Source organism: Tupaia chinensis, unplaced genomic scaffold (assembly GCF_000334495.1).
Source record: "Tupaia chinensis unplaced genomic scaffold, TupChi_1.0 Scaffold000093_1, whole genome shotgun sequence".
NCBI classification, from domain to species: domain Eukaryota; kingdom Metazoa; phylum Chordata; class Mammalia; order Scandentia; family Tupaiidae; genus Tupaia; species Tupaia belangeri.
This window is the reverse complement of record NW_006159555.1, coordinates 4,212,180-4,227,055: the sequence shown is the minus strand read 5'-3', so window position 1 is coordinate 4,227,055 and position 14,876 is coordinate 4,212,180. Positions and strand designations below refer to the sequence as shown.

Sequence of the window (14,876 nt, the reverse complement as noted above, 5' to 3'; positions counted from 1 at the left end):
AAGACCCCACTGTAATACAATCCTCCTTCCTCCATTCTCAAGTAGCTGGGACTAGGTGCACGCTTCCACACCCAGCTTTTTCAAACCAGGTCTCCCTGTTTCTGCATACCCTGGACCCAGTCTTACAAATTAAGTGGTGATATTCCATTTTATACATGAAGGAACTGAAAATCAGAGATATGGAATAACTTTCCAAGGTCATATAACAAATTACTATGTAATTGGGATTCATTTTCATAGCTATCTGATTCAAAGCTTACACTTAACCTTTCTACTGTAAAGTTCATTTACTAGTAGGAGATTTGTTTTGTGAAAGTGTGCTACAATAGGCTATATATGCAGCAATGAAACATGTTGTATAAGAATATACGATATGAAAAATGTTTATAAATTATAAACAGCAATAGCTTAAAAATATTATTTTAATTTTTTATAAGAAAGAGGAAATGGAAGGTTTTTTTGTTTTTGTTTTTGTTTAGTTTTGTCATAAAGTGCATGTGCTCATAGGAGACACAGAGAAAGAGAGAGAGAGACAGGAAAGAAAAAGAGAGATGTACATAAAGTGAGAAATCACCCTCCCAAGAAGGATAGCCATGTTGCAACCCCTTCTCTATTTTCCTCTCAGTACTTTGGGCACAAACAGGCTGCCTGTGCAGCTTTTCAAGCCACTTGGGTCAGGACTTTGGGCACACATAGGCTGCCTGTGCAGCTTTTCAAGCCACTTGGTACAGGACTTGAACAGTGCAGTTGGCCTCCTAGTTAGCTAGGACCATAGGTGTGTACCATATGCCTGGCCTATTCAGGTTGGGCTGGGAATCTAATCTGGGGCTACCATGTAGCCTCAGCCACCACACAGTGGCATCCTCCCACCTGTGGCACTGCAGCTGGATCTACGATTGTATTTCTATTAAAGTGCACAAATAAATAAAACATATGTGTAACACATATATGGATGTACATATCTAAAGAGACTGGTGAGGGCACAGATAATTTATTTTTTCATTTTGCTCATATTTTTACTAAATTTTCTACCTTTACATTAAAAATCACCACTTTATGAGCTGGCCCCATCACATAGTAGTTAAGGGAGCTGAAGGCCGACTGTGGTTTGAGTACCAGCCTCAGCACATGCATGCGTGTCCCAAATTTTGATAGCGTGAAGAAATGAAGGAGAAGTGACTGCAGCATGACCACAGCCCATTAGGAGATGCCTCCTCCCTTGCTCTTTCTCCAGTGAGTGCATGTGCCCCTGGAAATTTTTAAAAAATTGTCTTTTAAGACATGTTCAATTTCAGTTCTCCAACTGTAAATCTACAATTTTAAAAGCATAACCTACTTCTATTTTTAAAAGTATATGAAAATGTAAAATACAATGTGAATTTTAAAGTACATTACTATAATTCTTGGGGCCAGCAGTGATGTGGTAGTGGGGGTACTGGACTCCCACACGGCTGGCTGCAGTTTGGGTCCTGGACCTTAGAGCTTGAAATTCACGCTGGGTATGTGTGCATGCCTGCCCAAACTTCCAGGAAGAAAATAGAGAAGGGTTTGTGGTATGGCCATCCCTCTATCCCCCTGGAGGTAACTTCTTACTTTCCCTCTCACTATTTATCACTGGTGAATGCACAAACCCTATAGCAAATACCTGAAGGAAAAAAAAAGTTAGAAGTACAGGGGCTGGGACTAGCAGATGGAGTAATGGTTACATCGCATGGCTGGCTGTGGTTTGAGTCCTGGACCTGGAGGCTCGACACTCACACCAGCACACGTGCTTGTATGCCCAAAATCCTGAGAGGAGACTGGAAGAGAAGGGATTGTGGTGTGGCCATCCCCCTGAGGGGTGATTTTTTTGCTTTCAGTCTCTCTGTCTCTTAGGTAAGCATGCATGCCCTATAGCAAGAAAGAAAAAACCAACCAACCAACCAAACCAAACCAAAACAAAACAAAAAACCTCTCTTAAAAAAAGAAAATGTACATGGGCCAGCAGGTGACATAGTGGTTAAGGCTATGTCATGGCTGACTGCAGTTCAAATCCTGGACAGGGAAGCTTGTAACTAATGCCAGGTACATGTGCGGGCATGCCCCAAATCCCAGGAGAATGAGGAGACAGGCTGCAGCATGGCCATCACCACAGGGGGGAGGGGCTGATTTCTCATTTTATGTCTATCTCTGTCTCTCAAGTGAGCACTTGTGTCCTATAGCAAAAATCTCTCTCTCAAAAAAGAAGTACATTTCTACAATTCTCTAGCGGTCCATCTTGATTTCTTCTTACTTTACATCTAAATGCTATAATTTACTAAGGTTGTTTGTGCTGGAATTGTACAGCAAAAGGAAAGAGCTACAGAGAAATAAAGCAGGAAGAACCCCGGAGCTAGGATTGACTGGTCTTTCATCTCTATTGTGAATATCATTACTCCACATTCTAATTCGCTAATCCTGCACTGAATTTTGCACCTTAACATGAGACTAGAGTATGGTCCAAATGAGAGAATCCAGTTAGTGAAAAGACTATCAAGAACTCATGTTTATTTATTGATAACGGTTAAGGATGGGAAAAACAAAGACCTGCTAACTTTCCCATGGCGACCTTCATTAATAATACTCAGCATGTTTGTTCAGTCTGCAGCTTCTTTCCACATGACTTAGGAGGTGTTATTTTAACACAAATGGAACTCACTGAGCAATGGGACTGGCCAAAGAAGAGCTGGTTCTTGCAAATATTAGCCTTCAGTTCTATCCTAGTAGAAAGACTATTCCTGTTGGTTCTGGTGAAAGGCTCTGAGAGGAAGGAAGAGACATTAGTGAGAATTTCCCTCAGATAAAACATGTTTTAGTTTAAAGAAATCCTGCTCAATTATGTTCCCCAAATATTATATATAAGGTGAGTAATTTAGGATGGAAGTTGGAAACCTTGCCGTTTCTTAAGTTTTTTTTCCCCAAACTTACATTGTTATAATGCAAATACACATATGTGATGAGTAGGTCAATCTTTTTCATACTTTCTTTCTGGGTAAAAACTGGTTCAGTTCTAGTTAGAACCAACAAGTAAAAATTTGTTTTACTACCATATATACTTTCCGGGAGTTAAAGTATTAACTGTATATGAGACCTGATTTAAATTTTTACTGTATTTCTAAGTATTATATGTACATTATAGACAATTTTGAAAATATCGTAAAGCCCAAGAAAGATTAAAATTACCCACATTTTACCACTCAGGGAAAAAACTTTATTATTAATAGTAAAATTAGTAAGTCAGTAGTTAGAAAGGGCACCAGGTCAAGAACACAAGTAGAAATAGAAGAAACTGAAGAAAAAAGTAAAGACATATTAATTCATTTTGAAATGGGAAAAACAAAGATTAACTATCCTATACAGGTTTTAGAGATTCCTTTCCACCTTGGAAATATTCACAAAGTAAAATGGATGTGATTAAGAACTGTAGGAGTCAGTTCTCTTGCGTAAGCCATATGTTCACCCAGAACTGTGGTTGTTCCCGTAAAGAAGAGCAACACTTCTCAGCAATCAGGTATATACACAAAGGCTCCCAATTGCCAAATTACAGCAATACTTTATAAATAAATGGAGGGCTAGACAAACTGTCATCAAAATTCATTATTTGTTATTTCTACTGAGTTTCAGATTTTATCCTAACTCCCCAAAGAGTTTAAAAAAAAAATTCTTAATATCTATTCTTTATTTAAAAAAAAAAAAAATCCAACCTGTAAAGAGTATTACTTGCTTTTATATTGTTATAAAGCAAACTTGCAGACTAGTAACACCTCATACCTACTCTAAGAATATCACTTATGCTTCTGAAAAAAAGTCAATGCTATTTGGATTCAAACAACCAAAATGTGAAAGAAGGAGCAACTAATCTCCCTCTCCTGATTTTCCACTTTACTAAGTCATTATTGGGTATAAACTAGTAGTTTTGGGATGTCACATGATTATGCTAGAAACTGGTAAGAATAGTAAACCTAGCCATATGAATCCAGCTAAAATACAAAAATATGACCTTTTATTATTGTTCTCTCCTATTTCTGGGGAAGGAAAGCTCTACTTTACACCCCTCATGGGCTAGCAATAGGTTTGAATTATAGGTAGGTTCCTTTTGGTTACAGCTGTAAAAGAAGCCAACAAATTCTCAAGGGTTTGCTATCTCTTGGGAAAAAAAAGCAATCTAGGAGACAGGCTGGTGATCTCAATTTGCTGAGATGAGTAACATTTACACTAGAAGTCCTGTTGACATTAATGTTGAAATAACCATGCCTAGTGGCACTGAAATTTGATAAGTATTTTCTCCTACCAATTTCCAATGGAAAGCTCACACAATCATGGTAAAAGAAACCTTTGGTGATTAGGAACACTTGGTAGTCACCTGGGGAAGGCAAAATAGCTATCCCAAGGATTTGAGCAGATGAGATAAAGTCATTTTGGTGTATGAAGTCTATTGCTTGGCCCACAATTTCATGTGACCTGTGTTCTGTGAAAGTAAAGGTTCTGTGGACAAATATATTGGGAAAATGCTTTAGATGTGCATTTTTTCTGTCATTGCTGTTATAAAACTTTCATTACTTTGAGCAACAACATGTGTTCACTTTAGAAATATGAAAAATACAAATAGGCAGAAGAAAAAATCATTCATAATCCCACCACTGAGAGTATACTTTTTGTCTTTCAACCTTCACAAGTTTTTATGTGCATATATATAATATACAAATATACCTTCCAAAAATATGATGTCCACATATTACTTAGTAACCTGCTTTCATTTCATATCTTGTTGAAAACATTTTATAAATAAGTGAAGTTCTTCCTTTAAAAGATAGACTTAGAGATTGGTTCAAAATACTACAATCAGATGCATATAACAAAAGATGCATCTAAAATCACTAACAGCAACAGGTTAAAAGTAAAAAGATGGAAAAGGTGTACCAGGAGTACCAGGAAAATGCTTATAAAAAGAAAGCTATATGGCAATGTTAGTATTAGATCAAATAAAAATCAGGGTAAACTAAAATATGTTTGGGCCAGCAGCTGGCATAATATCTATGTCGCTGGACTCCCAAGTAGTTGACCACAGTTCGAGTCCTGGACTCGGCAGTTTAAACTCACACTGGGTGCGTGTGCATGTGTGCCCAAGATCCCGAGAGGAGAATGGAGAAGAGATTACGATGTGGTCACCTTCCTCCCCACCCCCCGAGGGGTGAATTCTCGCTTTCTGTCTCTGTCTTTCTGGCGAGTGCATGCACCCTATAGCAAAAACCTCTCAAAAAACAACAGCAGCAACAACAAAGAACAAACAAACAAACAAACACTAAAATACATTAGGAGTAAGTATAGTTTCGATTACCTTTCAGTACATGGTAATGTTTGTGTCTTACTCTCTTTATCTTATTTCATCCACTTCTTTAAATGTATCTTGATGGCTTAAATGCCTATTGTGCATATCTTCTTTAAGTTCCTGGAGAGATTGAATCAGCCTTTCTCCAAAAGTTTCTCCTGCTTTTCCCTCCTCTTCTGGTCCTTCCTTCTCCAGCTTTTCTTCAGGCTTTGGTTCTTTGTCAAGCTTTGGCTCACTCTCCTTCTCTGGTTTTCCTTCCATTATTTGACAGGGTTCACCTTGTGTCTGTCTGCTTCTTTTTTTCTTCCCTCTTCCTCCTTTCCTTGTCCTTCTGCTTATTTCTCTTTAAATGTAATTACTTTTTGTATTGGTCCGATGAGTTTCTTCCTCCTCCTTTTCTAGCCTTGGCTCCTGCTATGAACAACAAACCTGCAAAATTCTGTCAGGTTGACTCCTTCTCCTTCCTCAGGCCTCCAGCCCCACGGGCTGCACTAATGAAAGCTGGTACCCAAATGAGATATGCACTCTTCTTGAGTGTATTACACATTAGCACAGTACGGACTCTGAGCAGTCCAAAGGAATGAAAGCAATTTACCTTGTTTCAGACAGTACTACCCAAACTTCTCTGATCATGACTCTGAGAAACTCAGCATCAGAGAAACACACTTTATGAATGTCACCTTAACAAATGTGTCACTCCCTAGAATCTTTAGCCATATTGGTAATCCAGAATTAACCAAGTTAACTTCTATAAACTTACATTGACTAAAGTTGAATACTATGTAGTGGTATTTACTTTTAAAAATCAGCATGCATGAGTTGGTATATAAATGGCATCTCAATAAACATTTTTTGTGGAAGTACAATATATTGTACTTCAGGAATACTGTGAAGTAGAGTTGGTGAATATGATATCTGAGCAAAAGAACAGTTTTTTTATTTCTTTTAAATTTGCCAGAGGACATGCACACTCACCAGAGAAAGAAAGAGACAATGAGAAAGCACCTTCCATGGGGGACGGTCATGCCATAATCCCGTCTCCATTTCTCCCTCCTTTTGGGATTTTGGACACGTGTACCTGTGACCAGTATGTTCTTCAAGCTACTAGGTCTAAGACTTGAATTACACAATCAATCAGCCATGTGAGAGACAGCTACCTTAACTACCATGCCACTCACTGGCCCAGACAATTGAAGAATGTTTTATGCTGAGGAAAGTGACTCATTTGTTTCTTTTTTTTTTTTTTTTGGAGAGGTTTTTCGCTATAGGGTGTGTGCACTCGCCTGACAGAGAGAGACATAGAGACAGAAAGCGAGAAATCACCCCCCCAGGGGGGATGGTCACACAGCAATCCCTTCTCCTCCATTCTCCTCTCGGGATCTTGGGCACGCACACGTGCCCGGTGTGAGTTTTAAGCCACTGGGTCTGGGACACGAACTGCGGTCGACTACGTGGGAGTCCAGCGACATAGCCATTATGCTAATTGCAGGTTCCTGGAAGGTGACTCATTTCTACCCCACAAGAGAAGACATACCTTTAGTTACTATGTTTCCAAGACTGCATGTTCTCTCCCCTGAACAGGTTTGGATAGACACTACACAATTTTACTTCAGCTAGCTTTTATTTTCAAATGTTAGGAATAATGCTTATAAATTAATCTACTTAAGTCTTCCTAGTAGTACAAGGGAGTAAGGCCTACTCTGTAGTCTAGTGGTTATGGGAGCCAGGCCCCATATGGCCAACTAAAGTTCAAATCACAGCCTGAGCAGCTAGAGAAACATAACAGTCTCAAGTGCATGTGGACCTGAAATAGAGATAGGATGGAGAAATGGAGAAAGGACTGAAAAAAAAAAAAAAAAGTACAAGAGAGTGAGTGAATGCATAATCAAAATAATCCACTATAAGAGCAATGTATTTTGTGTGTTGCTTGTTTAATTATCAGGGTGTATGCACTCACCAGGAATAGGAGAAGAGAGAGAGAGACGGAGGCAGAGAAAGAACCCCAGTGAGATACGGTCACACCAGAATTCTTTTTTTACCATTTGTCCATCTTGTTGGGATTTTAGGCATGCATGCACATGTGCCTGCCATGGTTTTTAAGCCACTGGAACCAGGAATCAAACTGTGGTCAGCCATATGGGATCTGGCTCCCTGTACACAGTGATAAACTGCTACCATACAGAGTCAGTCCAGCAATGTTTTTTGTTCCTTTGTTTCCAGCAAAGTAATTTTCCCTGGCATATACATGTGAGAAAATACTTAAGAATATAAAGATTAAAATATTTTAAATCCAAATCCTTCAGGGTAGCTGAAACATATAACTGATGAGTTATACAATTACTTTTGACTTTATATGCCCTCAGACACAAGAAATGTACCTTAAGATGTCAGCCTCAAAGATAAAAATCTCCCTTCTGGGACCAGCAGTTAGCGTAATGGCTATGTCGCTGGACTCCCACGTAGTCAACCGTGGTTCGAGTCCTGGACCTGGTGGCTTAAACTCACGCTGGGCACGTGTGCGAGCATGCCCAAGATCCTGAGAGGAGAATGGAGGAGAAGGGATTGTGGTGTGGCCATCCCCCCAGGGGGTGATTTCTCGCTCTCTGTCTCTCTCTGTCTGTCTGGCGAGCGCACGTGCCCTATAGCAAAAACCTCTCCAAAAAAAGAAAAAAGAAATTTCCCTTCTACCTTACTATCTTTTTCTTGAAGCAAGAAACCGTGAAGTCGATATAAGTACTAAATCAGAATTGTACTCCAGGCATCTCTCCTAGAATTGGTACACAAAAAAATTATCTGATTTAACTACAGATAGCCTAGCTAAATGAATCTCACTGGTCACTTTTAGTTTATGCCTTGGTTCTTTGAGACACTTTATCACCACTGCCCCCGAACAATTTTAAATACGATAAAAAAAGAAGAGACTTAAATATGTAAACTATTTATTAAGCTATTATACTATTTAAAATACCACTTAAAGAGGCTACAAAAATTACAGCATTCAGAAATTTTAGGTGAAACTTTTCAAAGGTAAGGTTTTTTTTTTTTGGATCAGCATGTATAAAACTCAACAGCAAGAAGATGCTTCTTTAGAGATTTTTAGTTGATGAGACTCAATTTCTGCTGGTGCTATGTAGAGCATCCACAATAGTCTTATTATATTCTGCGATCTGCTTGGTCACATTTTTCATAATTGGCCGGTAATCACTCTCTTGACTCTTGGTTGCTATGACTAAGTATATGAGTTAAGAGGAAACACTGTCATTACAAATATTAATTTAATCGTGGCTCAGAAAGGAACTAAATCATACTGGTATTTTTCTTATTGAAAAAAAGATGTTACAGAAAAAGTATAATTAGAATATTTTAAAATACAATATATTATCTTATTAAATAGTAACTAAAAACCTAAAAGACCAAGTAATACTTACTTCAAAAAAGTTATATCCAGTAAAAAAGTTTTTTTATATTTACTGTGCTATGCAACCAAACCTAATTCTGGTCTTAGAACAATCTAATATTCAGAAGAATCATTTTTTGTAGAGTACCACATAGAATATGTTTCTAGACTTCGTTCTCTTTCAAAATTATCTACTTTATATTGCACAAATTGAAGTGCTGGACTTTTAGCATATTGTTAATGTGAGTCTTCTGCTTTTAAACTAAATTGCATTACCACCAGGAACATAGCCCCTAAAATACCTTAAATAAAATAAGCTCGGTCCAAGCTGCCCTTGAGCTAAATTCAGCAGCACCGTAGGGGAGAACCTTTGCTACCAAAGTCAAGATCTTGTTCTTTAAGCAGAGAACTTAGATAGGTCAAAGAAGGGAATCAAGGAGCCAGCAGATGGTGTAGCTTTTACTTCACTGGACTCACATATGACCAACTGTGGTTCAAGTCCCAAACCCTGTGGCATGAAAATCATGCTGGGCGCATGTGCGTGTGTGCTCAAGATCCTGGGAGGAGAGTGGAGGAGAAGGGATTTCCGGATGGCCATCCCCGTTGAGGGGGAGGGGTGATTTCTCACTTTCCTTCTGTGTTTGTCTGTCTCTCTCTGGTGAGCACATGTGCCCTAAGGCTAAAGCCTCTTTAAAAAAAAAAAAGGAAATAGAAAACAACTTTTGGGTAAATGTTTGTTATAACTCCATAATACATGTCCTTAGCAGCTGTTGTCTCCTATGATCACATAAAAAGAAATGCAAGAAGATAGGACATAGTACTATCCTAACAGAAATAAGAAATAAATAACACTGCTTCAGCCAGTGTTATATGTTGCAAAAACACTACTCTGGAAGCTGGCATCATACAAAAGGCCCAGGTCCAAATTCCTGATCCAAACTAAAGCTGGTTGGGTGGCATGCACCTGTAATCCCAGTGACTTGGGGTTGAAGCAGAAGAATCATGAACATGCCATTGACCCAGAGATGGCTGAAGACTGGGTTTGGATCATAGTGTCAAAACCCTGTCAAGGGAGCTGTCTCTTTTTCTGTCTTGCTCATGGAAGAAATAAACTTTTCTCTTATTTTAAAAAGAAAAACAAGAACTGTCTGAAACATGGATGAGCTTAAAGGTCAAACATCTTATGACCCTATTCGTTTTCTCTCTCTTTGCTGCCCAAATAGCCAAGGTACAGCATTAAAAACAGCAAATAACAAATACAGATACATACATGGGTTATTGGAATTTCAAAAAGCTCATGGAAAATGCATATTATGAAAAAACTATGTATGGATTTCAAAATGTTCTGCACGGGACCAGCATAAAGTTCATGTCCCTGGACTCTCATGTAGTCCACTGCAATTTCAGTCCTGGACCTGGCAGTTTAGAATCCATCCCAGGTGCGTGTGCACACATGTCCAGAATCCCAAAAGGGGAATGGAGGAGAAGGGACCATCCCCCCAGGAGGTGATTTCTTGCTTTCTGTCTCTCTAGCAAGCACACAAGGCCTACAGCAAAAACTCTCTAAAAAAAAAATAAATAAAAAACAAAAAAAAGAAAAAATCATACTGCACCAAAATAAACTCATACTTTAATTCCATTTTTTCTATGAACTTAAAATGTTACCAAGTGTATGAGCACAGACACACGAGAGAGAAAGAAAGCACTCCCCAGTGGTGCTTGGGACCTAGTCATGTCACAGTCACCTTTCTTCGCATTCTCCATCCTGTCAGGATTTGGGGCATCCACCTCCTGGCCCTATTTACAGCTTTTTAAAGGATACATTCTTTCATCACGAAATTATTTTGCTCATGGTGTTGCCACTTTCTTTCCAGATTTGTAAGCTAAAAACACAAAAGAAAAATGTGAACTAGTGCCCATATCAAAACAATTATATACCTTTTTAAAAGGATAAGAGAAAAAAAGCACTCAATTCTAAATCTTATCAACTCTATGAATTTTATTGCGATAAAGTAAGTCACAGTAGACAAAAGAGAAATTTAGAAAAGATTAAACAATAGTAAAATACATTAATACAATGTTGAATTCTATAACAGGTTTTACTTTATATGTTTATTTTAATTAGAACATATTTAAAATGTTTATTATGCCAGTGAATATGCCAACTGAAAGATAATTTATGATTTTCCTTTTCTTAAAAGAATTTTTAAAAGAAGAATGGGACATGCTGGAAATCTCTCCTTGAAATCTGGAAGTCTAAAGCCACAAATGTAATATATATTCTAACACTGTCAAAGGTTTAGCTATATAGGAGAAACTTCCGTATTTCCAGGGCTAAATTTCCTGTCTAATTCCACAAGCTGTGATAAGAGCAGAGCTGCAGTGTGAAGATTGTAAGAGGGCTGGTAAAAAGCTGGCATTGTTACAATAATTTCTGCATCAACAGGAAGCTAATGTGGATATTATATTGATGGTTGCTTCCTCAGAAGACAATTTTACTGTTATAGAATTAAATTGTTTTTCTGATTTAATTAACCTTGTAACTCTGGGTTATGGTCTTTCTTTTTTAAGACACACATAGATTTTTTTTTCCTAAGAAAAAGACCATCTGAAAAATGAAACACTAAAATAATGTTTTATCTGAACATTTCAAAGAAGTAATAATCATTTTTAATAATATGATAATTGAAGCAAATTAATAACGTTTCTTTCTACTCTCACGTCAAAATTATTTTCAGGGCATAGGTTCAGTCATGATGTAGCATCCATCCCATTGTTTCTTCCTCAAAGATAAATGTAGATATTAGGATGAATCATACCTAATTAATATTATGAACTGTATATGTGGTGAGCTAATATACTAAATCAGATCTATCTACTCCAGATAGGAGCTTGAAATTAAGATGGACTAAAGGAAATAGTCAGCACTTTTTGACAGTAAATCTTTAATAACCTTTTACAAAGTCAAGTACCAAACTTTTTTCTCTCTGTTTCATAAAAAGTGGTATCCTTAAAACACAGATGATCTCTTAAAGTGCTACAAGAATAATGCTATAAAAGCAATACTACGGTTGGTCAAATGTCTTTTACATTACACATATATATTACTGGCTTGTCTTTAAACCTTCAAAAACATCATGAAGCACAAATCATTTTGAAAATCCATTTTTCTCTTAAATTACTTAAATAACTTATGTAAAATTATTTCTAGATGTCCAAAACCAGTTTTGTTTTATAGTTTTGTTATAGAGTGCCTGCACTTGCCAAAGAGAGAGACAGAGAGACAAAGTGAGAAATCACCCTATAGGGATATGGCCACATAGAAATCTCTGCATGTTGAATGATGAATGGATTGAAAAAGTCTATGGGACACTACTCAGTCATAAAAAAAAACAACATCCTGACATTTAATAGAAAGTGGACGAATATGGAAGATATTCCACTTAAATATGGAAGATTTAGTTCTAAGTGAAGAATTACTTCTAAGTGAAAGAGAGACACTGTATGTCTTCACTTAACTTATGCCACTGTCTGCACGCTATGGACAGTGGACAGAAGCATGGAAAATAGGGATACTGAAGACAGCGTGGGAAGAAGGTGGGAGAAGGAGGAGAGTATAAGGAAAGAAATTAAGAGTATGAGGAAAACAATAGAGAGGAAAGAAATTTATGGGACACAGATATGGATGATTATCTGTTGATGATAAGATGTATAGTATCCTCAACTGGACTGGTGTGATGTATATTCATACTAGGCAAATTCACTTTATAACCTACGTGATGTATAGGGATTGAATATATAAAATAAATTTTAAAAAAATTTTAAAAACCTAGTTTTTAAGAAAATAGTTGCAAAAGATAGAGAGACCTGGATTTGTTTGATTAGGTGGGATTCACAAAGGACAATGAGTAATACAGAGAAGAATTTAAAATCAGGGCTTATGTTATGATTTCCCATTATCAATATTTGGAGTTAAGAATATGATCAGTGGGACCAGCAGATGGCATAGCAGTTATGTCACTAGACTCCCACATGGCTAACTGCAGTTCACATCTCAGACCTGGTAGCTTGATAATCACTCCGGGCACATCTACTAGGTACCAACCAATAACACAGTGCTAGAGATAAGGGAATGAGACAGACAAGACAGTTGTTTCTGCCTTCTCAGCACTTGTAATCGAGACCTCAAATACTGTTTAGATCACTATCAGCAGGGTGAGTGATATGAAAAGGAATGTGTAGGTATATGTCTGTGCATCCTATGTAAATAGTTGGAGATGTGAATCAAGAAGTACAAGGATAGGATTGCTTTTATAACATAATTTGAACAGTTTTAAAATTAAAAATTACCTAAATGTCCAATAATAGGGAATTGTTTCAGTAAATTATGCTATAACCATGTAGTAGAATATTAAATAGCAATTAAAAATCATATCTTTAAAAAAAAACTAGGGCCAGCATATGGCATAATGGTTACATCATTGGACTTCTATGTAGTAGACAACAATTCAAGTCACAGACCCGGGAGTTTAAAACTCGCCAGGCGCATGTGCATGCGTGCCCAAAATCCCAAGAGGAGAATGGAGAAGGGACTACAGCATGGCCATCCCCGCTGGGGAGTGACTTCTCACTTTCTGTCTCTCTGGTAAGCACATGCACCCTATAGCCAAAATCTCTAAAAAAGGGGAAAAAAATTTCTATTGACAAATTATGATATACAGTTAATAATAAAAACTAAGCTCCCAAATAATATGTACAATATGATATCATTTTTTATAAGTACATGGAAATACATATGTACATATAGGTAGAAATACATGTGCACACACAACATATGTACAGACTAAAAAGATCCACACCAAGAAGACAAGAATTATCTTTTCTGTGTGGTGGAATGTTAGTCATTAGTGTTTACTTGTATTTTTTATGGAATATCAAAATTTCTGCATATTAGAAATGCTTTACTTTTGAAACCTGTAAAGCTATTATCTAGCATATTATATTATTGAAAGTTGTGCCAGTGCCAGCATAGAGCTAGCCTTCAATATTGGTTTACAGAAGGTAAGAAAATTAGTTAGCTGGTGGCATGGTGGTTAAAATGTTTGATGGCTGACCATACAGTTTAAGTCTCAGACGCCACAGCTTGAAAAAAAAAATGCAGGGTGTATATATAATGTGTGCCCAAAATCCTGAAAGGAGGGAGAAATGAAGGAAAAGAGATTGTGCCTTGACCAGCCCCCAACCCCAGGAAGGAGATGCTTTGAAATCCCCACCCACCCTTCTCTCTGTCTCTCTCCAGCAAGCACATGTACCCTTTAGCAAATTAAAAGAAAAAAAAAGTAAGAAAGCTAGAGTTAATTCACTCTGAATGAAGACTGTACAGAATCTGGCTGTCTGCAAAGGCAGGCTATCTGGAAGGTTCATAAAGCAGTTTTTGTCTTTTTTTTTAAAGTGCTGTCTCGGTGAAAAATAAATCAAAAGAACAGGTCAGATACCCTAAAAGGAGAAATGAATTCCAAAGTTATTCTTAAGAACTTTTTTACCTGAGAATGTGTCTCATTTTCTTGCAACTGTGTTTTCAGTGTTTCATACTCTGTGTTTAGCTTCTCCATTATTTTCTTAAAAGTGTTTCTACGGGTTGATAATACCACTCTCTCCTGATGTAATTTCTAGATGGATCAAAACGGAGCAAATAACAGGCCATAGCAAGTATCTATACAAATATAAATTGTATTTGACCTAAATCATTTCAATGACTATTGTGATAAAATCTTACCAAACTATAATTACCTTAAAACCTATAGAAATATCCAATATTGACTGTATTAATCACTTTACTAATGCTACCATATCTGTCCCTAACCCACCAAATTTACTTTAAATCAATAAAAACAGCAATAGAAAGTTCACTAACAAATTTTAAATAGAGAAATGTCATAATCAAATGTAGACTTAACACAGCTCACATTTGTTGAAATGGTCTATATTAAGTTACATATACTTGCTTTTCATTTTTTTCCTTTTGTTTAAAACTTTAAGTCACTCGCGGCTGTGGGTCTCCCGCCACCCCCGGGGACCCCGCGCCGAACTAGCGAGGCAGCGGCGGGCGGAGTAGGCCCTGCGCTGGCCCCA

General features: G+C 37.4%; 1 protein-coding gene across 4 annotated transcripts in view; it reads right to left on the bottom strand.

The window, feature by feature from the left end:
• Positions 1-8,380: 8,380 nt before the first annotated feature.
• The window catches only part of IFT74 (intraflagellar transport 74), a 98,756-nt gene continuing 92,260 nt past the window's right edge, over positions 8,381-14,876 (bottom strand). For all 4 annotated transcript variants that reach the window (XM_006143077.3, XM_006143076.3, XM_006143079.3 and 1 more), the window contains exons 18-20: positions 14,288-14,413; positions 10,567-10,627; positions 8,381-8,576 (exon numbers count right to left, since the gene is read on the bottom strand). In XM_006143077.3, the coding sequence (XP_006143139.1) occupies positions 8,458-8,576; positions 10,567-10,627; positions 14,288-14,413 (306 nt within the window). In that variant the 3' untranslated portion in view covers positions 8,381-8,457. The remainder of the gene's footprint in view (positions 8,577-10,566; positions 10,628-14,287; positions 14,414-14,876) is intronic.